The sequence below is a fragment of the Camelina sativa genome, chromosome 15 (genome assembly GCF_000633955.1).
Source record: "Camelina sativa cultivar DH55 chromosome 15, Cs, whole genome shotgun sequence".
Taxonomy (NCBI): Eukaryota; Viridiplantae; Streptophyta; class Magnoliopsida; order Brassicales; family Brassicaceae; genus Camelina; species Camelina sativa.
In genome coordinates, this window is record NC_025699.1 from 22,846,439 (window position 1) to 22,870,510 (window position 24,072).

Below are 24,072 nucleotides of genomic sequence, written 5' to 3' on the forward strand. Positions count from 1 at the left end.
AGGGGTAGTATAGGTACAAGGTGTTAGTCTAGTCATTACAAACAATTGTATGTTGCTTTTGTAATAAGGAAGCTTTTATGCAATATTCTAGTAACTCACCCTTTTATTAATTTATCGATAAATTAATAATTATTAATTTATCGATAAATTAAAACCTCTATAAGTTAATAAAATTTTATGGTCCCAACCTTATTAATTTGTAGAAGTTTTACTGTAGTAGTAGATCTATTAAGCATAGTTTAGTATTTTAATAAAAACATATAATAAATTAATGGGAAATTACCTAGAATATTACATAAAAGTTGGTTTATTACTAGACTAACACGTTGAGATTTTCGACTTACTCAAATAACACATAAAAGTTTGCAAATTACTTCTATATCTGAGTTATGTGTTTTATTACAGTTTATGCCATTTATAATTAAATTTGGTTGGAAAAAAAAAACTTGAGATTTTATGCTCTTGCTCTTGAGATCTCTTACTTTAAATTGTCTTTGATTTTGGAGAGAAAGAAACACAAAAAACTTGAATGATCGATTACTTTTTTTTGGATTCTCTTAAATTTGGGTAGGCAAAAAACATCAGATTGATTCCTTCTAATTTGATTCACTTTCTCTCTCGAACTCAAACTTTCAGATCTAGTTTTTATTTTATTCTTACTTCGATATTCACTGATCTAACTTAACTCCCTAACTGGATGAGTGAAGTGGCGTAAGTATCAATTGCTGTTTTATTTGTAGATAAGTAACTTGGCAAGCATTTGGTTTCTGTCTCTCTCTCTCTCTCTCTCCATTTTTGCTACGGGTATACTGGAAATGAGATGGAGCGGTGTGGGCATAGATGAATGGTGGAGAAACGAGCAGTTTTGGGTCATTGGTTTCTTTTCCTTTTTTATTCTTTCTTCTTCACTTAAATTAAAATTAAATTTTTGGATGTTTTTGTTTCTCTGCGTTTCACACACAATTCAACAGACCCATCTTCTTCTTCTTAAGATTCTGAATCTTTTATATTGATTGATTGGCTAGCTTCTCTTCGATTTTACAAGTTTTTTGTTTATTCCGAAGCTAGTTGATGAAAAGAATCAAAAAAAAAATTATCTTGATGATGAGGAAGATAAATAATTTTTTCTTTTCTTCCTTGTGTGTGTTTGCAGGATCTGAAGGAAGCTAGGGTTTGATTTATTTATTTTGACAAATTGTAATTCGGATTATTTTTTTTTATGGGCAATCTTTAAAAGAAGAGGTAACATATGTTCTTTTAAGCTTCTCCCTTACAGGAACTTTCTTTTTTTTAGATATGTCTTGTTCTTACAAGATCCTTTTGGATATGTCTTTGAAGTTTGATATGTGGTTTCCGTGTTTCAGAGATTTTGACTAATTTTGTAAGTTACCTAAATATTCAGATGAATTGAATCTTTGACCACGATCAGATCAACCAGTCTGGTTCGTAACTCGTTTTTATCTCCAAATAATAGGCAAAAAGAGTATACAATCTTCATCAAATATGTAAACTTTAATACTCTAGGATTTATCTCTTTAGACTTGATTGACTATGTAGAGATTAACAACTCAAATCCCTAGCGTTATCATCTGCGTGTGATTAAGATTCAATCAACTTTTACTGGCTACTTAGTATTTGTAATATATCCGGACTTTGATCAGTGTTCTGAACCATAGTTTCCTCAAAACATCTCACTTTCTCAGCTTTGTCTCTAGTTGGATTGTTATATGTATTACTTAGGATAGTTTAGTCTAAGTAGGTCTCTCCGTCTCTGCTCATTAGTTTCATTTGTCTGCAGGTTTCTTACTCAAAAGTTGAATACTTTACACTATTTATATACACACACTAAAAAAGATGTTGGGAGGCAACAATAAGAACCATGTGCCGCAGGTTCTAATGAACGATAGCCAGTTTCAGTACCAGACGAACACATCGTTGAATCAGCTTCACTTGCTCGGGACGAGTAAGTTTTGTGATCTCTGTTCATATTTTGGTTCAAATGTTGTTAGAACTTTACAGAGTTTCTCTTTTGTATGTGGTTGCAGTGAGAGCTGGTTGTACTATTGATCTTGTAAATATTTTGCTAATGATAACCTTGCTCCGATGATTCGACTGTTGAGATGGGCGTTTTGAGCAATGTTTCTATTCTCCTCTTTATTTTTCTTCTTTGGTGTGTAAAGATTGTTGTTTGTAATGAGTTACGGTGTCAATATCAATGAATGAACGCAAGCCTAGTGTTTGTAGGTGATGTTTCGAGGGAACATACATACACAGCGTTAGCGTTTGTCCTTAGTTATATTAGGGATCAATAGATTGTAATACGATTCAACCGGATTCCATACCATATCAAGAAAGATGAACATCAACAGTCATTGTTATGAAACCAAAACATTTATTTAACAATAGAGTATCAGAAAAACTGACTCAGACGATTCCCACATGAGCTTGTAAAGAAAATTATAGGCTTCAACACAAGACTTCAAACTAGAGCAGTTGTTGTCGAAACGGAGAGTGACTTGATGCTTCAGAATCTGTGCTCAAGCTTCTCCTATTCCTTGAAGTACTAAGCATACCTGCATGTTACAAATTAGGTACTTAGTAATGTTAAGATCGAACGAGCAAGAACTCAGTTGGTGTTTAATGGAAGCACAAATTAGCTATATTGATTACAGCGCCATTAAAATCCTTAACATCTTGAGATGCAATTCTACAATACTAATTGTTATCTAGTAACATCTCTTACTTGTTCCATTTCCGGTGAACAAAAACGACAATATTAGTTACGGTTGCAGAAGAAGATATGTTGAAGATAACTACAAAATTACAATAATATCGTTCATTAAAACGGATTTATGGACACTAAGCAAAAGAACGTTATGTACGTACACTAATCTCAAGAACGTTATGTACGTATGCGTTCATATGTACGTACACGTTTATATGTACGTACACGTTCGATTTTAGGTTTAATGAACCCAAAATTACCAGAATATCCTCGTCTTCTACCTCTAACATACGACTGAAAACCCTAATTTCCCCTGCCTCACTTTATTTTTCACGACTTATGTCTATTTTTTTGGTTTCACTTGTGGGGTTTTTACTCAACTATTGTAGATTTTCATCTCAACATCTGATTTCTAAATTAAAAACCTATAAAAAGTGAGTTATATAGATTTCTGAAACGATATCTAGCTCTTCCATGGATGAACCCAGAGAAAAGATTAACGAAACAGAGTAGGAAAAAGACGTTTGCTCCGGCTGACAAACAGAATACGATTGATGAATCTGCTACAAACGTTATTACATGAACACCATAGATCGGAAGAACAGCAAACGTGTTTAGATCTACCTCCAATAAGTCTATCACAACGCTAGACTGTCTTTGACAGCTCAAACAAATTCGTATTATTCTGGTAAGACTTTACAGCTGTCAAAAATGCTTACTAAATCTACCACGGACAAGAAACCTACCATTACACTCCGAAAACTATTTCAAAAAAACAAACAAGTATACCAAAAATATTTGAAACGAGAGAATGCTGTCGAATAAATCTGTCGCAACAGGCCATTAGTCTACCATAAATATCTTTTGGGTCATATTGACTGTTAAAGGTGTACGTCATATATTTTTGGTACACTTAGTTTTTGATACACATATACGTCCACGATAAGTGTACCAACACTACAACTAAGTGTACCATCTACGTCGACGGCAAAGTGTACCAGCATTACAACTAAGTGTACCAAAAATATCTGACGTACACCTTTAATCAGTCCACGTGTATAAATCTACCATCAAAGGATCGGTAGACTTAGTCCCAACTTCCAATGTTTTTTTTTTTCTAATGGCATTAGTCGTAATTACGTTTTTTCTCAACACTAGTTTCAGGGGTAGTATAGGTACAATGTGTTAGTCTAGTCATTACAAACAATTGTATGTTACTTTTGTAATAAGGAAGCTTTTATGCAATATTCTAGTAACTCACCCTAAAATAATAAATGTGTCCTTCTTCCCTGGGTACGTTGAGAGGACTATGGTCGGTAGACCGGGTAAACGGGGTCGTGGTCGTAGTCGAGGATCATCGATCCAAAGATAACTAGAGGATTACTTTTTTTACTAGTTCTATCTTTCTCCCATATTAGAATCTGCTTTTTATTAAATTAAATGTAGCATGCTGATTATGTGTCAAGCTTAGGAGAGCTCCTTTCAACTATAGTGTATTATTAATTTTAGTTATTATTTTTTAATATACTCTCTTTTAATATATAAGATAGAAACTAAAATGCAAAAGCCCTAAGTTGTGGATCAAACGGGGTGGCGGGTTACAATTGGCATTAGTCTGATGTATGATGAGTTATATAGAAGTGTTTAGCTTATGATCTAGTATTTAACAAATTTTAATGTTGTTTTATTTAATATATAATATAGCAAAAAAAACAAAAAACAAAAAAAGATATAGAAACTAAGCAAAAACCCTAATTAAGTTAGGTATAGAGATGGCGCATCGGGAGAAGCTTCCATGGGAGTTGATTGAAGAGATACTCTCTCGTGTCCCACCTAAATCTCTTGTTCGCTTCAGAATCATATCGAAACAATGGAACGCTCTTTTAGACGACAAGACGTTCATGAACAACCACAAGATGACGTTTAGGTTCATCCTAGCAACTAAATCCAAGATTTATTCGGTAAGCATTGATCCCGTGATAGTGGTACGTGAGTTAACCTTAGGTACTCCCGGTTTAAAATCTTTGAAACTTGAAAACTTGGTTGATTGCAATGAGTTGTTGCTATGTGGCAAGAAGAGAGGAGCTGTTGCATGGAACCCATGGTTGGGGCAGAGTAGATGGATCAAGCCGAGTTTAATTAAAGGTTCTTATATGGAAGTCGACGGCATAGTATACGACAATAAGAAATACAAGATGGTTGCTTTTTCCTCTGGGAAGGAAGATGATCACTTTGACATGTGGAAAATTTATGACTTTGCGTCCGATGTGTGGATAGACTACAAGTCAGAACCTGGTAACAGTAGTAGCCCAAACGCTGTTAGTGGTGAAAGTGCTGTATCCTTGAATGGAACTTTGTACTGGGTCTGTTTTCGTGAAGAGAACGATCCCTTGTGCTACCACATTCGTAAATTCGACTTCTCGAGCGAAAAGTGGAAAATATTTTGTGATCTACCATGTGGGAGAAACCATGATGGGGATGCTCTCGTGCTTAGGGCCTTTAGGGAAGATCGGTTTTCGTTGCTAAAGCAATGCATTGTCACAAAGAAGATTGATATTTGGGTGACCGAGAACAAGATTAACTATGAGAATGGTGGTGATGTGGTTTGGATGAATTTCATGACTTTGTCTAGTCCTAACTTGCCGGGTTTAGTCGACAACGTACACTACTCTCAGCCAAGTTATTTCATCGAGGGTAAGAGACTCGTGGTGTGCTCTTGCGACAACACTGGTCAGGCTTGGATCTATGTTTTGGGGGATGATAAGTTGATCAGTAAAACTCGTATATTAGATTATGTGGTTGATCCTTGGCCTTTGCACTGTACCTTTGTTCCCAGTTTGGTACCTTTATTCTCAGTTTAGTTTTATTACATTTTGGCTTCTTGTTTTGGTTATTAACTACATTTAAACTAGAGATTTTACTTGTTTTATCTCTTTTCATTTGGAAAAATAAATGTTTACTAATGATCTATTTTGAGCAATCTAGATTAAAATGTCAACAGACTATCTGATTCTCGTTGTCTTGTTTGGGAAGACTGGTTCCCAACCTTACTAGCTTCGTTGTAGCGTGGAGCCTCCAAATTCGGTTACCAATCACCTTGTTCATGCATAATTCTAACTACTTAAGAACCGCAATATGTGTAATCCATTATTCAGTGAGACAATACGAAGATTGTGGTACCTTTATTTCTTACTACTATCCCGCTTCTAAAGGTGCTAAAATGAAACAGAGTAGCCAAAGAAATGAACTTGTCCAATGTCTAAAGATGAACTTCAAAATATTGATGTTTGATTCTATTGACTAGCTAGGCTAGCTTGCCCATTTCTCTGACGCTACATCAGAGTTTCCCTATTACAAAAGTCCCGTGGACAAGTGAAAAAAGACAGTAAGTAACTTTGAAATATCTTTTTTTTTGTTGCAAATACACTATTTGGTAAAGAGTTACAAAGATACAACAGAGGCGAGATAAAGACTGACATCAAGGGCCACATCAATTAAAAGAACGCGTCACCTTAAGTCCTTCCCGGAAATTAAATAGATCGACCATAAAGCTCTCTCAGGCATGTTCATCATTCACGTGGTTTGGAACCTCGGGCTGGCTGTCCAGTGGCATATACTGTGCCATTATGGCTCTGATCTCTGAGTCCATGTATTGCTGTAAAACCAGGGACATAGCAAGTTCAAAAAACATTTCCCCAAGCAATGGATATGGTAAGACATGATATGATGTTAGAGAAGAATCATGTTTTAACCAACATCTCAGACCACTCAAACAGAAGAGACTATTCTTTCGCTTTTACCACAAAAAAGAAAGCCGATAAGCGAGGAGAAGGATGGATTAAAAGCTTACCCTCAATCTATATTTGTAAACGAGGTACGCACCAGCAGCTGCAAGTCCCAATGATAACATAATAAGCCAAACGGCTGCCCAAGCTGATCTCACTTGTCCACCCGTCTTGCCTAAATTTTAACCCAAAAAAAACAGTACAAGTTATTTGTATGCATGAGGATATTAATAGAAGTGTAGAAATCCTAGTTCATGAAAACTCACTGATGCAAGTGTCATGGTCTCTCATGTAGAGAAGGTCCCCACTACAAGAGCACTCATAGCTTCCCCAGGTGTTCTTACAGCTACATTCCGGGCACTGACAGGCTTTTTTCTCCTTGCATTCATTAATGTCTAGTGAAGGAATCATGAAAATTCTTCAGCAGATGTTTATGGAATAACACAAAGAAGTACAGTAACCCAAGTGTTAACAGAGGTCTAACCTTCACACTTCTTAACACCGTCTCCTTTAAATCCTGGAGGACACTCGCATTTAATACTGTCCTTGTCCTGAAGGCATTACATGTTGAGACATAAGTATCTTACACGGTGAGATTGTGCAAAATGTGTTATACAGATGAAACACTGACCACACAAGCAGAGAACGCATGTCCATCTCTCTCTTCATGCCAACAACCTCCATTGTTAATTGTGCATCTCCCTGGCCCGCTTGCTGCAATGCAAAACACCAAATATGTACGAATCAAATAGAAGCACAACAGCAAATGCAAAGAACACAATATCCTATTGTAGAAGTCAGCCCAGTTGATCCTATTGTAAAAATACTTTTGCCACTAGTTGTAGTGATCACGCAGCCAAGATTATCTTTTTAACCCAACATCCTCTTTACAGTTCACTGACTAGGAATTATATGATATATTCCATACTGTAAGACCACAGAATGTCACACTCTGTAAGAAACCTGAGAAATATTTGGCCATTCTCGATTGGGACTGTATAACATAAGTCATAAGTCAACTTAACTATAAAAACTTTATGAAAGACGACCTGATCACTTACCCTCACAGTGGCTGTAACCATCCCCTTTAAATCGCACACCATCAACTACAGGACATACACATACTTTTCCACGAAAAGTATCCTGCAAATTAAGCAGATTAGNTAAATTTCAACCAAAAAAAAACAGTACAAGTTATTTGTATGCATTAATAGAAGTGTAGAAATCCTAGTTCATGAAAACTCACTGATGCAAGTGTCATGGTCTCTCATGTAGAGAAGGTCCCCACTACAAGAGCACTCATAGCTTCCCCAGGTGTTCTTACAGCTACATTCCGGGCACTGACAGGCTTTTTTCTCTTTGCATTCATTAATGTCTAGTGAAGGAATCATGAAAATTCTTCAGCAGATGTTTATGGAATAACACAAAGAAGTACAGTAACCCAAGTGTTAACAGAGGTCTAACCTTCACACTTCTTAACACCGTCTCCTTTAAATCCTGGAGGACACTCGCATTTAACACTGTCCTTGTCCTGAAGGCATTACATGTTGAGACATAAGTATCTTACACGGTGAGATTGTGCAAAATGTGTTATACAGATGAAACACTGACCACACAAGCAGAGAACGCATGTCCATCTCTCTCTTCATGCCAACAACCTCCATTGTTAATTGTGCATCTCCCTGGCCCGCTTGCTGCAATGCAAAACACCAAATATGTACGAATCAAATAGAAGCACAACAGCAAATGCAAAGAACACAATATCCTATTGTAGAAGTCAGCCCAGTTGATCCTATTGTAAAAATTCTTTTGCCACTAGTTGTAGTGATCACGCAGCCAAGATTATCTTTTTAACCCAACATCCTCTTTACAGTTCACTGACTAGGAATTATATGATATATTCCATACTGTAAGACCACAGAATGTCACACTCTGTAAGAAACCTGAGAAATATTTGGCCATTCTCGATTGGGACTGTATAACATAAGTCATAAGTCAACTTAACTATAAAAACTTTATGAAAGACGACCTGATCACTTACCCTCACAGTGGCTGTAACCATCCCCTTTAAATCGCACACCATCAACTACAGGACATACACATACTTTTCCACGAAAAGTATCCTGCAAATTAAGCAGATTAGTAGATTTAACAGAAATTCTTGCCAGGAATTATCACAATGTACCTTGCAAGCAGTTATATTGGCTGATTTATCTTGCCAACAACCGCCATTATTATCTAAGCACTCGTTTGTCTCCATATCTGTCAAATGCAATAGAAGATTGCAAATTTAAAATTTCACAATAAGTGTTTTTAAGTGTGATCACCAGTGTACAAAGTTTACATTTCAGCCATTTATTTGATGACCGACCACTGGGCATGTAATTCAGAAAATAAAACTATAAGAAGGAAAATCTTAGTCTAGGGCCTCTAGGCGTTCGAGTATCGGGTTGGATATTCTAGGTAAGGGTATNCCAGTTGATCCTATTGTAAAAATACTTTTGCCACTAGTTGTAGTGATCACGCAGCCAAGATTATCTTTTTAACCCAACATCCTCTTTACAGTTCACTGACTAGGAATTATATGATATATTCCATACTGTAAGACCACAGAATGTCACACTCTGTAAGAAACCTGAGAAATATTTGGCCATTCTCGATTGGGACTGTATAACATAAGTCATAAGTCAACTTAACTATAAAAACTTTATGAAAGACGACCTGATCACTTACCCTCACAGTGGCTGTAACCATCCCCTTTAAATCGCACACCATCAACTACAGGACATACACATACTTTTCCACGAAAAGTATCCTGCAAATTAAGCAGATTAGTAGATTTAACAGAAATTCTTGCCAGGAATTATCACAATGTACCTTGCAAGCAGTTATATTGGCTGATTTATCTTGCCAACAACCGCCATTATTATCTAAGCACTCGTTTGTCTCCATATCTGTCAAATGCAATAGAAGATTGCAAATTTAAAATTTCACAATAAGTGTTTTTAAGTGTGATCACCAGTGTACAAAGTTTACATTTCAGCCATTTATTTGATGACCGACCACTGGGCATGTAATTCAGAAAATAAAACTATAAGAAGGAAAATCTTAGTCTAGGGCCTCTAGGCGTTCGAGTATCGGGTTGGATATTCTAGGTAAGGGTATGCAAAACATACCTGTGCTGAGGCATATAGCTGGTTCAGTTGACTCCTCAAAACCAGAGCATAGAGCCTTGAGTACTGCACTTTTCTCCAACTTGCCTGCAAGGAAACAATTATATAACAAGCTTAACTACATGTGTTGGAAGTCTTAAGTTGAACACTGAAGGACAAACCTCGGTACTGTCTGTTGTTGACAACTAAGGTAGGCAATATGGTAACATCACCCCTCGTACCCTTGCCAACCTACATAATATTAAATGTCAATCCCAAACGGCTGCTTAAAGAATACAACAGTGAGATCCCCGGACGAAAATTCAGATGTAATAGATTTACCTGAGCGTCTTGTTCTTCCTTTAGAACTAGATTGTCCATGTCAGCATCAGGGTCTCCCATACACTTGTCAATTTTTTTGCTATCAATACCTGTAGAGATATACGTAGAAAATATGACCACATTCTCCTAAAAAAAAAAAAAATTGCTTGTCTTTAATTTTCGAGACCTGTAAGAAGAAACACCCACCAAGAGATTTGATAACAGACTCAGCACAATCTTTATTGTATTTCTTTTCCTTCATGGGACATCTGATCTGGAAGTCAGTGACGTAATCCCACCAGACCCAGGGATTCCCAGTTTCGTTTGCCACCTTGTAAACACAAAGCTGTCTCAAGTTTTCAACGACCACATCTTTGCCATCGTATCCTGAGCTAAAGTCCTGCTCTGGATCAGGAGCGCAGTATCTTCCCTTGTTGATACACTGCGACTTGCACTGTCGGCTCAACGTGAAAGCGTGAGGGCAATACCAGGTGATGTAATGAGGTCTAAACTGCGTGAAACCGCCTTTCTCGAGAATTTGAGCCGCGCCCTTGAAATCTTTTACAAACTCCATCAACATGTCACACTTAACCCCGCATTCATCGTTGCTGTTGGTCCACAATTCATACTCAACACGATCATCAGGGTGCGGAACAGCTTCTCTCCAATCAAGATTCAAGTTGACCATATCCCCTCCACTAATGGCTTTCTTCAGCTTTTCACCGAAACTTTTGGTAACAAGAGCAGAAGGTATGGTGATATTCTCAATGTACTTAGCAGAAGAAACATCCTCTTCAGGTGTATCCATGGTAATCAAAGGTTCATCAACATTGTCTGCCACAAGAACAGCAGAAGCACCCGCTTTCTGTGCATTCCAGACCTTCAAAGCGAAGAAACAATCTACACAACAAAATGTAACCGCCAACCATTTAGGCTAAGTATGCGTGAGATATGATTATACAGAGCAACCAAAATAGGGGCAAGAACCACCACATCCTAAAAACAAAGTCGTGGCCCTAAATCTAACATCAGTTGTAAGATCTCCAACAAAGTGCCAAGTAAAAAGCAAAAGGGTATCGAAAAAGGAAATATGCACCCATTAGGCTATGATTACGCAGAAGAGTCAACGGATGAGAACACTAATCTTAGGCTTCAATTTTAACTTCAAAATTACATAAAGAGGTCGTCTAAATCTAACATCAATTGTAAGATACAAAGTTACAAACTTGCGATGCTAGAAGAAGAAGAAGAAGAAGAAGAAGAAGAAGAAGAAGAAGAGGGAATCACAACAAATCAAATCAAATCGATACCAGTAGTGAAATTAAAAAGTACCTCCACGATCAACCAAGAGAAAAGTAGGCAAAGCACCAGGCTGAGACTTATACGAAATCGAGAAATCGCTAAACTCTTTACACGATTTCTGATTCTCTTTGGGGTAAACCACCGTACCAGCCATGCTTCCACCGTACTGAGGAATCCCAAAGTTACCAATTGCACTGTCATGAGTTCCCTTTATACTCTCCGGCGAAGTTACCGACAAACTGTTCTTCTCCACCACGAATCGCGCCTCGGTCATCACCAAGAGGGAGAGAAGCAGCCATGGAAGAAAACACGGGAGCTGCTTCATCATCTTTGAGATCTCCGCCTCAAACACACCACCAAATCAACTCAAACTCAAAAGGATTAAATCAAAGATTAAGGAGCAGGTAGATGGAAGCAGATCATTCAAAAGAGATGATTGAATTCGAAAATCCTCGTCCTTGTATGTGCTCGATGATGGTGGCCAAGTTTCTCTTGAGTGTGGTTTGTTCAACGTCTTAGATGGGAGTGGAAGACTATAGAGACGACGCCTAGTCAAAAACACATATCGACGACGAAACTAGTTTTTTTTTTTTTTAATTATTCTATCCAGACAATATAAATACAAATAAAACCATTTATAAATAAAAAGTTTCTCACACACAAATATATGAATTTCTCTTTTATTAACCACAAATATAATACTGATCTCTATATATTAACAGAGAGTTTTTGGTGCTGATAGTTTTTCTCAGCATTTTTTTAATTCTAATTTTTTAATAAATTTTACTAAGAAAAATACTATTTTCTTATTTTCATTCTTTATAAACCAACTAGTAACAACCCGCACATAGTGCGGTATAAAATTATTATTAAATGTTTTTACTGTAATATTTATGTAAAAATCTATTATATTTATCGGTAACTGAAAAATCTAAAATTTGATTGTGTAGTATATCTATAAAAAAATTGTATAATAATTATAATTTAACCGGTGAGAATTATTATAGTAACAATCTTATATTATTATATCATATGAACAAAGAGTTCTTAAAATTCATTTTAAAGATTTTATGAGATTATAATTAAAGAATAAAATTAAGTTAGAAAAAAAATATAAAAAATTTAATTTTGGGAAAAATACAATAGTAAATAAATGTAAATATTAGTAAAAGCTGATGACAAATAAAGGAAATAGTGTCCAAGCTTTGTAATGCTGACACCTCAGCTTCTTTTGCCATAATGTTCCTCTATTAATATATAGGGGATTGTCAAACACACCAAGAATTCTTCTAAAATCCATAGTAACCAAATATGTATACAAATAATTAATCTATTTTTTCCAATTTAAAACAAAAAATTGTAAATAAACATAAATAAGTGTCTTAGAGAAAAAAAATTATATATAATGTACATCAAATTTTAATATATTTTTGTTAAATTTAATTTTATTTAAAATATTTTAAAACTTATACATCGGGCGGATCCTTATCTAGATAAAAAAATTCCTAGATATTACCACGTGTATAGAATTAGGCCATGAATGTTTACAAGTTTTTAAATAGTTTTTGAATTCTAGTTTCTAGTTTTTAGATTTTAGATTTTGGTTTATGGTTTTTAGATTTTGTGTTAAAAATTTATTTAAAAAAGAAAAACAGAAAAAAAAAATCAAGTCACGCTTAAAAATGAAAAACTAGTAAAACATAGGTTTTGGTTTTTCTTTGAAAATTACCAAAACCCAACAAAATCTGGATTCTCTAAATTTTAGGAAATCCAGTTTTTGCATAATCTTGATTGGCTTTAAAGTGGATTTTTGAAAAATCTAAAACCAAAAACACTTTTAAAATCTACAGCCATTCAAGGCCTTAATAAATGAAAATTAAAAATAAGTAAATAATGTTATAATTTTGAATTTTATTGAACATATCTATATATATAATCTCCTTATAATTATTTTAAAAAAAAACTTTTAATTTTGTAACTTTTTTTTATAATTATCTTTTTACATTATTAATATTGTTTAAAACAAAATATTTTATTTTTGTTTTAATCTCAGATCCTTCCTATTAAATAGAAACTTTTACACATGTCAAAATCTGGTTAATGGCTAACTTTCAAAACCCAACTTTCTATTATAAGATCTAAACTTTTACACATGTCAAAATCTTGTTAATGACTAACTTTTAAAACCCAACTTTATATAATAAGATTGTCAAACACACCAATAATTCTTCTAAAATCCATAGTAACCAAATATGTATACAAATAATTAATCTATTTTTTTTTACCAATTTTCAAAAGTTTAAAAATAAATGAAAAGGAATGCACCTTAAGTTTAATAAACATCATAAACCATATATTTTTATATGACCTAAAAATTAACAAAGTTTTCCAAAAAAAACTCTGTTTTAATTTAAACATAAGATAAAACAATGTCACCACCATTCAGGTCACCACCATTTTTAGTTATGTTAAATAATATTGATCTCTTCCAAACCAAAACGTATGGAGGAGGTCACCACCATTCACCACCAGGTCACTGTCTATTTTTTTTTTTTTTTTCTGTATAAGTAATTAATGTAAACTCATTTAATAGTGTCCAACTCCAACCCATTCAAAGAATAAAAAGCATGACCCCAGCAATATAATTTTCTGCATCTAGCCCAACCAAACATTTGGTATATTCATTGGCTTGAATTGGTATAAGATTTTTTTTTTTACGGAAAGACTCATTCATATTCAATTTTAAATTATTGGCGTTTTTTTTATTTATTCAACCATTTGATAATTGATCATCTATCCTATTATTCTACTACTAATTTAACATATCAGTCAAGCTCAAGCTATATGTGAATCGTGTAGCGTCTTGTTTTATAATTTTTATGGCTTCTCGAATTAATTCGTAAATATTTGTTAGGTGTCTTATTGTGTTTTTTTTCTTTCACATCTCTATAAGCCTTGATAAAACCTAAACGGCTAAACTTAGTTATTCAATGCATGTTTAAGATACGTAAAAAAAGAAGAAAAAAAATCGGGTTCATAAACTTAGTTATTTCTCCTATGAATGACCACATAAATTAACAAATTTGAAATTATTAGGATAAATATTTTCATCTATACTCAGTCCTTTCCTAAAATCCAAAATCACTATTCGTTTCAATGTATTGTCGTTTTCCCTGTTATTTTTAACACATGTTTTAAACACTATTTGTTTTTCAAAATATCTACATTCGAATAATCGTCACACTCCTTGAACGCTCTAATTTTTAATTTGTTTAGAACTAAAGATTAATACGATCTCCAAAATAACATATATTATTATTTATATAAACTGTTTATTTTATTTCTTTTAGCCGTCAAAATATATAAGCGGTTTTGTCACATGGAAAGAGGCAAAAAGAGAAGTTATTAGTCACATTTTACATTTAGTAGGAACTCCATTTTTAGTTCCTTTACAAAACGTACTAAAGATCTCCGATCCTCACATGCACTCCATGAATGCATATGCATTACACTATTTTAATTTTGCAAAATTGAAATATACATTAACGTTAATTTATATTCAGTGAGAGTGTGAGATGAAATATAAAATATATATATATATAATATATATATATATATATATAATATATATATATATATATATATTTTAACTTAATTTCCATTAAACGTCACAACTTACAAGCCAGTGGCCAACAAAGACCAGGAGAACAAACCTTTCCTGTGACAAAAGCTGCGAGAAAGCAAACCTGGTCGCTAAGACTGAAATAGACCAAACCAAGTAACTAAATAGGATTGAGAAGGGGAATCCACTCTTTGAGTTCTGGACAAAGGATCCAGCCTGAGTCTAATGGTATTTTGAATGTCGAGAATCACAACAGATTGAGGTCTAGCAGTCTGAGAGTGAAGCCTACCGTTTCTTTCTTTCCATATGGCATAGATAGAAGCTTGATAAGCTAGTTTTAAAATTAGAGCGACGTTCCCATTACTATAAGGGTCCTTAATCCATCTAAGGCTGGCCTCCAACGAAGGTATGATATCCAAAAATATAAAAATATTAAAGATAGATATGATATCCAAAAATTCTTGGTTTTAAAAAGAACGAAAACAATACTTACTTGTCTAATAAATTGTCTTCTTTCATAGCAACACTTCTGCCTCCAGCATATTAGGTTTTGGATTGTTAAAGAACAAAAAAAAATTATAGACATGTGATTACATGAATTATGAATTACTTTCGGGAAGAATGCAAGATAAGGAAGGAAAAATTCTTCATAGTTTTCTAACATGTGATTTATGTCTTATCTCTCCAGTTTTAATAAATCTAAAGCATATAGAATAATATATATACTAGGTAACAACCCGCATATAGTGCGGATAAATCAATATGTAAATAAAATTATTCTTTGGGGTTTGATATTTGTTGGTATAAAATAAAATCTGTAAATAATTATTATTTTTGTTTTATTCAAATTTACGTTTATTTTATATAAAAATATGTTTCAGCCGTGATATATTTGAAAGTAAATAATAATTTTAACGCGGCAAAAAAAATTGTATAAAATTTATTTTAAAAAAACATGAATAATTATTAAATTTTTAAAAGAAATTATTTTTGTTTTCTTTTAAAGAAGTATAATATAGTTTCAAATTAAATGACTACAAATAGTTTAATTTATTTAATGAATTTTTATTTAAGTCTGTAATGGCATAGACGTAATTAGAATTAATTAATAGGATTTATTTGCTAAAATGTGCTTCAAGCTCTCTGGCGACGACATATCATCACTTTTTCAAGAGTGATTCTCTATTAATATATAAGGGATATATATATATATATCTATTAGTGTCATGGTTTATCATACGGTATAAATTATTGTAAAATCATATATATATATATATATATATTGATTATTTGGTGGGATGACATCTTAAAATGTGAAAAATGTAAAGAAAGAAAAACACTTTTCACTCAAACCATTATATATATTAAGCATGTCCAAAGAGATGTAAATGAGAAAAACAAAAGCATGATTGATACACCAAATCTCATGTGAAGCAAAAATGTATAATGTACAGTAGTACAATACTGTGAAGATAGTCATGACAATCATATATATATATATTTTGTAGTAGTTTAGAAGAGATCAATAACAACATATACAACCGTGCAATAAATTTTACATCAATGTGAAACAACTACCTATGTTATACGAAGATAACACAGATTGCATTGCTTATATATAGGAATGAAACATATATTCTCTCTATATCATAAAAAGTGATTTCTTAGGATTTTTTTTTTTTTTTTTATATCACAAAAGAATTTGCTGTAAACTTTGATCAATTAATGCTAAAAAGTTACAATTTTCAAAAATTATTAATTTAAAGTTTTAAAATTTGTTGAATTACTACTGGTTAATAATTATGAAAATATGTTATTATAAATAAATAATGCATTTATAACTAGCCATTAAATGTTTTTCTTTATGTAAAAGTCTTAGAAAATCATCTTTTGTGATAGTATAAAACTGATCAAATTTAAACATGTACATTTAAATAATTAAATTAAAACATTAAAGCAAAACATGTGTTGACTGTGTGACGTTTTTTCAGTAAATCACTACTTACTAGTTACCAATATTCATGATAAACATCCGTATTTCGTCATGGATGAGAGCTATAAGAAAAAGTAGTGTGAATGTATGATTTTTTTTCGTAAAAATCACCATCACTATGCAATAACTTCATTCACAAATTTCACTTTGATACTGTATAAGATAATACAAAAACTTGGTTCATCTCTTTTTATTTACCTAACGAAAAAAAAAAAGAGTCTTTTTACTTATCTCTTTACCTTGATGATATATAATTATATATACTGTATATTATCTATATAAATAAAAATTTGTTTCGTCAAGATGTGTTTTGACTTTGACATATGTGTCATCATCTATAGTCTTTTCCGAGTCGTACCCGAACCGTTGAACCAACCCGAATTTTATTAAATTTCTCTCTGTTGTTCTCGGGAAACACTCGTCGCGTCGTCGAGTCCTTAACTTTTAAGAGAATTTCAAAATTCAATCGTTGTTCTTTGAATTTGTTGGTGTGTTTGAGGCGGAGATCTCGAAGATGATGAAGCAGCTTCTGTACTTTCTCCCATGGTTGCTTCTCTCCCTATTGATGATAACCTCCTTGAGCGAGGCCCGATTCGTGGTGGAAAAGAACAGTTTATCTGTGACTTCGCCGGAAAGTATAAAGGGAACTCATGACAGTGCAATTGGAAACTTTGGGATTCCTCAGTACGGTGGAAGCATGGCTGGTACGGTGGTTTACCCTAAAGAGAATCATAAATCGTGTAAGGAGTTTAGCGATTTCTCGATTTCGTTTAAGTCTCAGCCTGGTGCTTTGCCTATTTTCCTCTTGGTTGATCGTGGAGGTATATACATCTCTTACTTTAATTTCACATTTGAATTTGATGGTCCTCCTAGGGTTCTTGCATTACTCAGTTTCCGATTGATTTTACGTCACATATTTGGTATTTGTGTTTTGAAGATCTTACAGTTGAATGTTAGATTTAGTGCTTTTGTGTTATTGAAGTTTCAGTTGAAGCCCGAAGTTAAGTGTTCTCATCAGTAAGAGATTTTAGTTGTCAAGCTCGCTCTGCTTTTCTGCTTAATTGGTTCGTCGTTGAGTATGTATGTGCTGATGATATTGTCTCACCTTTATTGTTCTGCATAATCGACTAATCGTAACTTACTTAGCCTAAAATGGTGTATATTTCCTTATTCGGTATACTTTTGTTTTTTTTTAATTAGGATTTTGTTGGTTTTCTAATTAATGGAGTCTGTTGTGTTATATTTAACTTCTGGCATTATCATTGAAGATCTTACAACTGATACTGATGTTAGCACACTCTATCTAAAGTTAGATTCGAACCACTGGGTTTAATACACCCAATATTAGAGGTTTTGAGTCTTCAGGGTGTGATGGTTTTTTTCTTACTTTGACTGTTCTGCATAATCAGTCATATCTTAACTTACTTAGCCTAATGGTGGGAGGTTATGTGTTGTTGTGTAGATTGTTTTTTCGCTTTAAAGGTCTGGAATGCACAGAAAGCCGGTGCTTCTGCTGTTCTTGTGGCAGACAATGTTGATGAACCTTTGATTACCATGGATACACCTGAAGAGGATGTTGCGTCTGCAAAATACATTGAGAATATTACCATACCTTCTGCTCTTGTTACCAAAGGTTTTGGTGAAAAATTGAAGAAAGCCATTAGTGGAGGGGATATGGTCAACTTGAATCTTGACTGGAGAGAAGCTGTTCCGCACCCTGATGACCGTGTTGAGTATGAATTGTGGACCAACAGCAATGATGAATGTGGGGTTAAGTGTGACATGTTGATGGAATTCGTCAAGGATTTCAAGGGTGCCGCTCAGATTCTCGAGAAAGGAGGTTTCACGCAGTTTAGACCTCACTACATCACCTGGTATTGCCCTCACACTTTCACTCTGAGCCGGCAGTGCAAGTCTCAGTGTATCAACAAGGGAAGGTATTGCGCTCCTGATCCAGAACAGGACTTCAGCTCAGGATATGATGGAAAAGACGTTGTTGTAGAAAATTTGAGACAACTTTGTGTTTACAAGGTGGCGAATGAAACTGGGAAACCCTGGGTCTGGTGGGATTATGTCACTGATTTCCAGATCAGATGTCCCATGAAGGAAAAGAAATACAACAAAGATTGTGCTGATTCTGTTATCAAATCTCTTGGTGAGTGTTTCTTTCATAGGAAGCAAAAATCCCCCCTTTTTTGTTATGGGATAATAATGCCTACAAGTCGGGTAAGTTATGGTAGTTCAGATCAATTATTTTCTATGTTTGTACAGGAATTGATAGTAGAAAACTTGACAAGTGTATGGGAGACCCTGATGCTGACATGGACAATCCAGTTCTAAAGGAAGAACAAAATGCTCAAGTAAATTTTACTTATGTGTTTTTTACGTCTCAATTTTTCTGCAGGCATGTCAATGTTATGTTCTTTTAGGAACCTGTTTGGGATTTACATAATATATTATGTAGGTTGGCAAGGGTTCAAGGGGTGATGTTACCATATTGCCTTCCTTGGTTGTCAACAACAGACAGTACCGAGGTTTGTCTTGCAGAGTTGAACTTAAGACTTCAATACATGTAGTTTAGCTTGTTATAAAAGTGTTCCCGTGCAGGCAAGTTGGAGAAGAGTGCAGTACTCAAGGCTCTATGCTCTGGTTTTGAGGAGACCACTGAACCAGCTATATGTCTCAGCACAGGTATAATATTGTTGGTCTTGACTATTTGTAGGCATTTCTGATTGTACACATACTCACCTTTATATCCATCGGAATATGTTTTGGTGTATCGCGTAAGTTTTGTTGGTTTAAGTTTCTGGAATTTGGGTCCCCACCAAATATGTGAAATACCTGTCCCATACCCTAGCAATACTTATACTTAATCTAAATTTGGATATATTTGGGGCATTAATTATAGATGCCCACAGCTCCCTGTGCTTTTATGCGAACCACCTGATCCTAACTATCCTTGGGAGTAGCTATCTTTTTTACATACACTAATTATCCAAACCAATGCTGTAATACACACCTCTACTTTTTGACTAGGATTTGTCTGTTAATCATATAGAGTTTGAATTTTGATGACCCGTGCTCGACATCAAATAAATGTTTGGAATCTATTGTAAACTATAATAGTGATCACACCTTCTAACATGTTTTGTGTAATTTGAAATTTGCATCTTCTGTTACAATTGCAGATGTGGAATCAAACGAGTGCTTAGATAAAAATGGCGGTTGTTGGCAAGATAAATCAGCCAACATAACTGCTTGCAAGGTAAATTTAAACTTGCTTGGAAAAAATTCTATGATATCATTGTTAATCTGTGTAATCTGCAGGATACATTTCGCGGAAGGGTATGCGAGTGTCCTACAGTTGATGGTGTGCGATTCAAAGGGGATGGTTACAGCCACTGTGAACGTGAGTATTCATGTCATATTTTTACTAGTTCTTATCTTATAATTTTATCAGACTTGTATTATTTAGTAGCATTAAGAATATGGCAACATAATAGTCTAGTTACTAGCACACAGAGACATTATGTGATCTTCTTTTAGCAGCTCTGTAATTCTTATTTAGTGAATTATTAAGAAATTTTTCGGTATACCCTCTTAGATTTTATATAGCTCACATTTTCCTGGTGTAATCTAATATTTAATGTTGGTTTAATCTCACGGAAACTTTGTACTTTTATATTCCATCTTTCCCAGCAGAGATGGATGATGTTGTGTGTTATGCCTTTTTTTGTGCTTCTGTTCTTTTTCACATTTCATACTTAATCGGTGTTGGCATTGCAGCAAGCGGGCCAGGGAGATGCACAATTAACAATGGAGGTTGTTGGCATGAAGAGAGAGATGGACATGCGTTCTCTGCTTGTGTGGTTAGTGTTTTAATCTGTACGTTAACTCATTTTGCACATTCTCACCGTATAGTAAGATACTTATGTCTCAACATGTAATGCCTTCAGGACAAGGACAGTGTTAAATGCGAGTGTCCTCCGGGATTTAAAGGAGACGGAATTAAGAAGTGTGATGGTTAGACCTCTGTTAACACTTGGGTTACCGTACTTCTGTGTGTTACTCTATTGCTGAAGAATTTTCAATTTTTCATGCTTCCTTCACTAGACATTAATGAATGCAAAGAGAAGAAAGCCTGTCAGTGCCCGGAATGTAGCTGTAAGAACACCTGGGGAAGCTACGAGTGCTCTTGTAGTGGGGACCTTCTCTACATGAGAGACCATGACACTTGCATCAGTGAGTTTTCTTGAACTAGGATTTCTACACTTCTATTAATATTCTCATGCATACAAATAACTTGTACTGGTTCTTTTGGTTAAAATTTAGGCAAGACGGGTGCACAAGTGAGATCAGCTTGGGCAGCCGTTTGGCTTATAATGTTATCATTGGGACTTGCAGCTGGTGGTGCGTACCTCGTTTACAAATATAGGTTAAGGGTAAGTTTTTTCAGTTCATCCTTCATCTCTTTTGTCTGCTGTGTTAAAAAGCAAAAATTAATCTTCGTTTTATTGTGGCCTGAGATGTCTATTTAAACATAGTTCTACTATAATCTCATATTTACTCCTTTGGACCTTAACACAGTTGCCATTTCCGTTGCTTGCCATTTCCATTGTTTGGGGAAACTGTTGTAACCTTTCTATGTCCCTGGTTTTACAGCAATACATGGACTCAGAGATCAGAGCCATAATGGCACAGTACATGCCACTGGACAGCCAACCGGAGGTCCAAAACCATGTGAATGATGAACGCGCCTGAGAGAATCTATTTATTCCCGGGAAAGGACCCAAGGTGACACGTTCTTTTGATTGATGTGGCCCTTAACGCCGGTGTTTTTTCGCCTCTGTATCTTTGTAACTCTCTTACCAAACAGTGTATTTGCATACAAAAGAGGTTCTAGTAACTTCGTCGGTTTTTTTACTTCTGTCCATGGGACTTTTGTAATAGGAATACTCTGATGTGATGTAGCTTCTGAGAAGAGAGAGAGAGAGTGCATAGTTTAAAAGTTTACATAGTTTTTTTACTTTTTTTTTTTTTTTGGTAAGGAAAAGTTTACATAGTTTACTTAAACCTGAGACATAAATAAAATAAACAAAATATTGATCTTTACATAGTTTTCTATTATATCACAAAAGTGTAATGATACAAATATGAAAAATTACAAAAAAAAAATATTTGAGATAAGAAGATGTATTACAAAAACATTTAAAAACGTGATTTTCTCATTAAAAATGATACATGAATATGCTAGAAAATAATCAAACATCCAAAGTAGATAATGGAAACTACGCTAGAGATAAATATAAAAATTGACAAAATGTTAGATATGATATATCATGCTTCTATAATAAATTTAGAATGAAATTGTTCAAATAGTGTTTTAATTGATTTTCAACTCATTTAACAACATAAAAATACTTAAGATACATGAATATAGTGGAAGAATATGAAAAAATAGTTACTTATAAAATGATAATCCAAAATGGAATGGAGATAATTTTTTAAAAATTAAAAGCAATGTAAGATCCTATAGGGAGAGTCCATCAAAAACAGTCCTATGGTCCAAATCAGAAGCAAAACAATACTACGATCTTTCACATAAAATAGATAGGACTCATCAAAGAAGTGATGAAGATCGACACATTCCTCGATGGACAGCACCACCCGATGAATGTGTGAAGTGCAATTTTGATGCAGGATACAACAACTCAAATCACGAAGCAACTGGTGGTTGGATAATTTGTAATAACTTGGGATCACCTTTAGCTTTGGGTGCAGCTAATCTCTCACACGCCTCTGGTTGGAAGTGGAAGCAAAAGCAATGCTGGTTGCATTACAACAAACTTGGATAAAAGGTTACACATCAATAATACTAGAAGGGGACTGTGAAGTTTTAATGAACATCGTCAATGGTCGTACTCGACACAGACAGCTAATCAACATCCTTCAAGACTTACAGTTTTGGATATCAAAATTTCAATTTATGTAATTCTTCTCTTTTTTTATGCTGAATCTGTAATCAAGCCAGTGTGGCTACATGAACGATTATGTATAGAGCAGCCTTAATTCAATATAAGAGCAATTTGAGTAAAAAACAAAAAAAAAGCAATGTAAGATATATGTCGTATACTAAAATTAGTTTTATAATGACATGTGTTGCGATCATATTAACGACATATTTTGTCTTGATTCCGTTAAGACTAACTTTGAAAACCAAATTTTACAATTTACATAATAAAAAAAGTTTTCCTTTTCAAAATTTTACAATCAAATTCTTATCGACATATTTGAAACAAAGCTTTATATAATGACATGTGATACATATTTTGACATGTGTTTACATATTAAATTGATAACTTGACATATGTCATCATCAAGTTAACGACTAACTTTGAAAACTAAATCTTATAATTTACATAATAAAATTGTTAGTTTTCCGTTTCTAAACTTTTTTACACGTGTCAAAATCTTATCGATAGACTTAACCAGCCTCGGCTGTAACACCCCCGACCCATTCTAAATATAAGAACAAATCGGAAGCGCTACTTAGAACTCTCGTAGTTAGCCAACCAAGGCTTTCAGAACGAATCCAATTGTCATGGTCATCCAACCGCGAGCACCCAACCTCTCGAACACGGCCTAAGGCTTTGCAACCCGTACCGTGAGTGAGAGTTGTGTTAAGTCCGCACTAGACTTAATATCAGTTGGAATAATCATTTAGATTTTGAAAAATTCGAGTCTTCACATATATGTAGTATACGCGAAAATCGTTACCAAACTTTTATATAGCTTTCAGATCCTTTTTGAAAACCATACATAATATACATAGTAAGAATTTACAAAAGCTGTAAAACCTACATTGATTCACCTAGGTCATGTTGCTTCTACTATGGAGATCTTTCGACTAAGGATTCCTGGAAAAATAAAGTAGAATCATAAGTAATCTAGTATTACTTAGTGAGCCCGATATCTAAGGAAATCTTACCCAGCGATACCTAAGGAAATCCTACCCATCTACCTATCCCCAAGCAGCAAGCACTAAGAACTCATCCAACAAGCAATGATACAATGCAACAAGTATAATCAAGTGCAACATAACAAAATCAAATGCATTGTAACATCCGCGAACCGGAATCCCAGTTTAGGGGATGCATCGATCGATGCACTAT

General features: G+C 34.3%; 3 protein-coding genes and 1 long non-coding RNA gene across 8 annotated transcripts; 3 read left to right on the forward strand and 1 right to left on the reverse strand.

Moving 5' to 3' along the window:
* LOC104747331 lies at nt 432–2,263 on the forward strand. Of its 5 annotated transcripts, none has more exons than XR_761130.1 (3): nt 432–1,442; nt 1,799–1,963; nt 2,046–2,263. It is a non-coding gene; the product is annotated as an uncharacterized LOC104747331 (long non-coding RNA). The 5 variants fall into 5 exon arrangements; XR_761131.1 differs by having other exon boundaries at nt 432–1,242; nt 1,365–1,963; XR_761132.1 differs by having other exon boundaries at nt 432–1,242.
* Nucleotides 4,498–5,586, forward strand: LOC104748691 (F-box protein At2g14710-like). The gene has a single exon (XM_010470294.1). The coding sequence runs from the start codon at nt 4,498–4,500 to the stop codon at nt 5,584–5,586; it is 1,089 nt and encodes a 362-aa protein (XP_010468596.1).
* On the reverse strand, nt 5,989–11,870 carry LOC104747332 (vacuolar-sorting receptor 4-like). The gene is made up of 12 exons (XM_010468953.2): nt 11,316–11,870; nt 10,191–10,883; nt 10,005–10,093; nt 9,845–9,914; nt 9,687–9,770; nt 9,388–9,464; nt 9,244–9,325; nt 8,122–8,204; nt 7,975–8,041; nt 7,757–7,885; nt 6,576–6,685; nt 5,989–6,380 (listed from the first exon to the last, which is right to left on the reverse strand). The coding sequence occupies exons 1-12, from the start codon at nt 11,611–11,613 to the stop codon at nt 6,282–6,284; spliced, it is 1,881 nt and encodes a 626-aa protein (XP_010467255.1). The 5' UTR covers nt 11,614–11,870; the 3' UTR covers nt 5,989–6,281.
* Nucleotides 17,245–21,931, forward strand: LOC104747333 (vacuolar-sorting receptor 3-like). Its single transcript, XM_010468954.2, has 12 exons — nt 17,245–17,721; nt 18,363–19,055; nt 19,172–19,260; nt 19,365–19,434; nt 19,508–19,591; nt 20,089–20,165; nt 20,228–20,309; nt 20,687–20,769; nt 20,857–20,923; nt 21,014–21,142; nt 21,233–21,342; nt 21,563–21,931. Exons 1-12 carry the CDS (start codon nt 17,415–17,417, stop codon nt 21,659–21,661), a joined length of 1,890 nt encoding a protein of 629 aa, XP_010467256.1. The 5' UTR covers nt 17,245–17,414; the 3' UTR covers nt 21,662–21,931.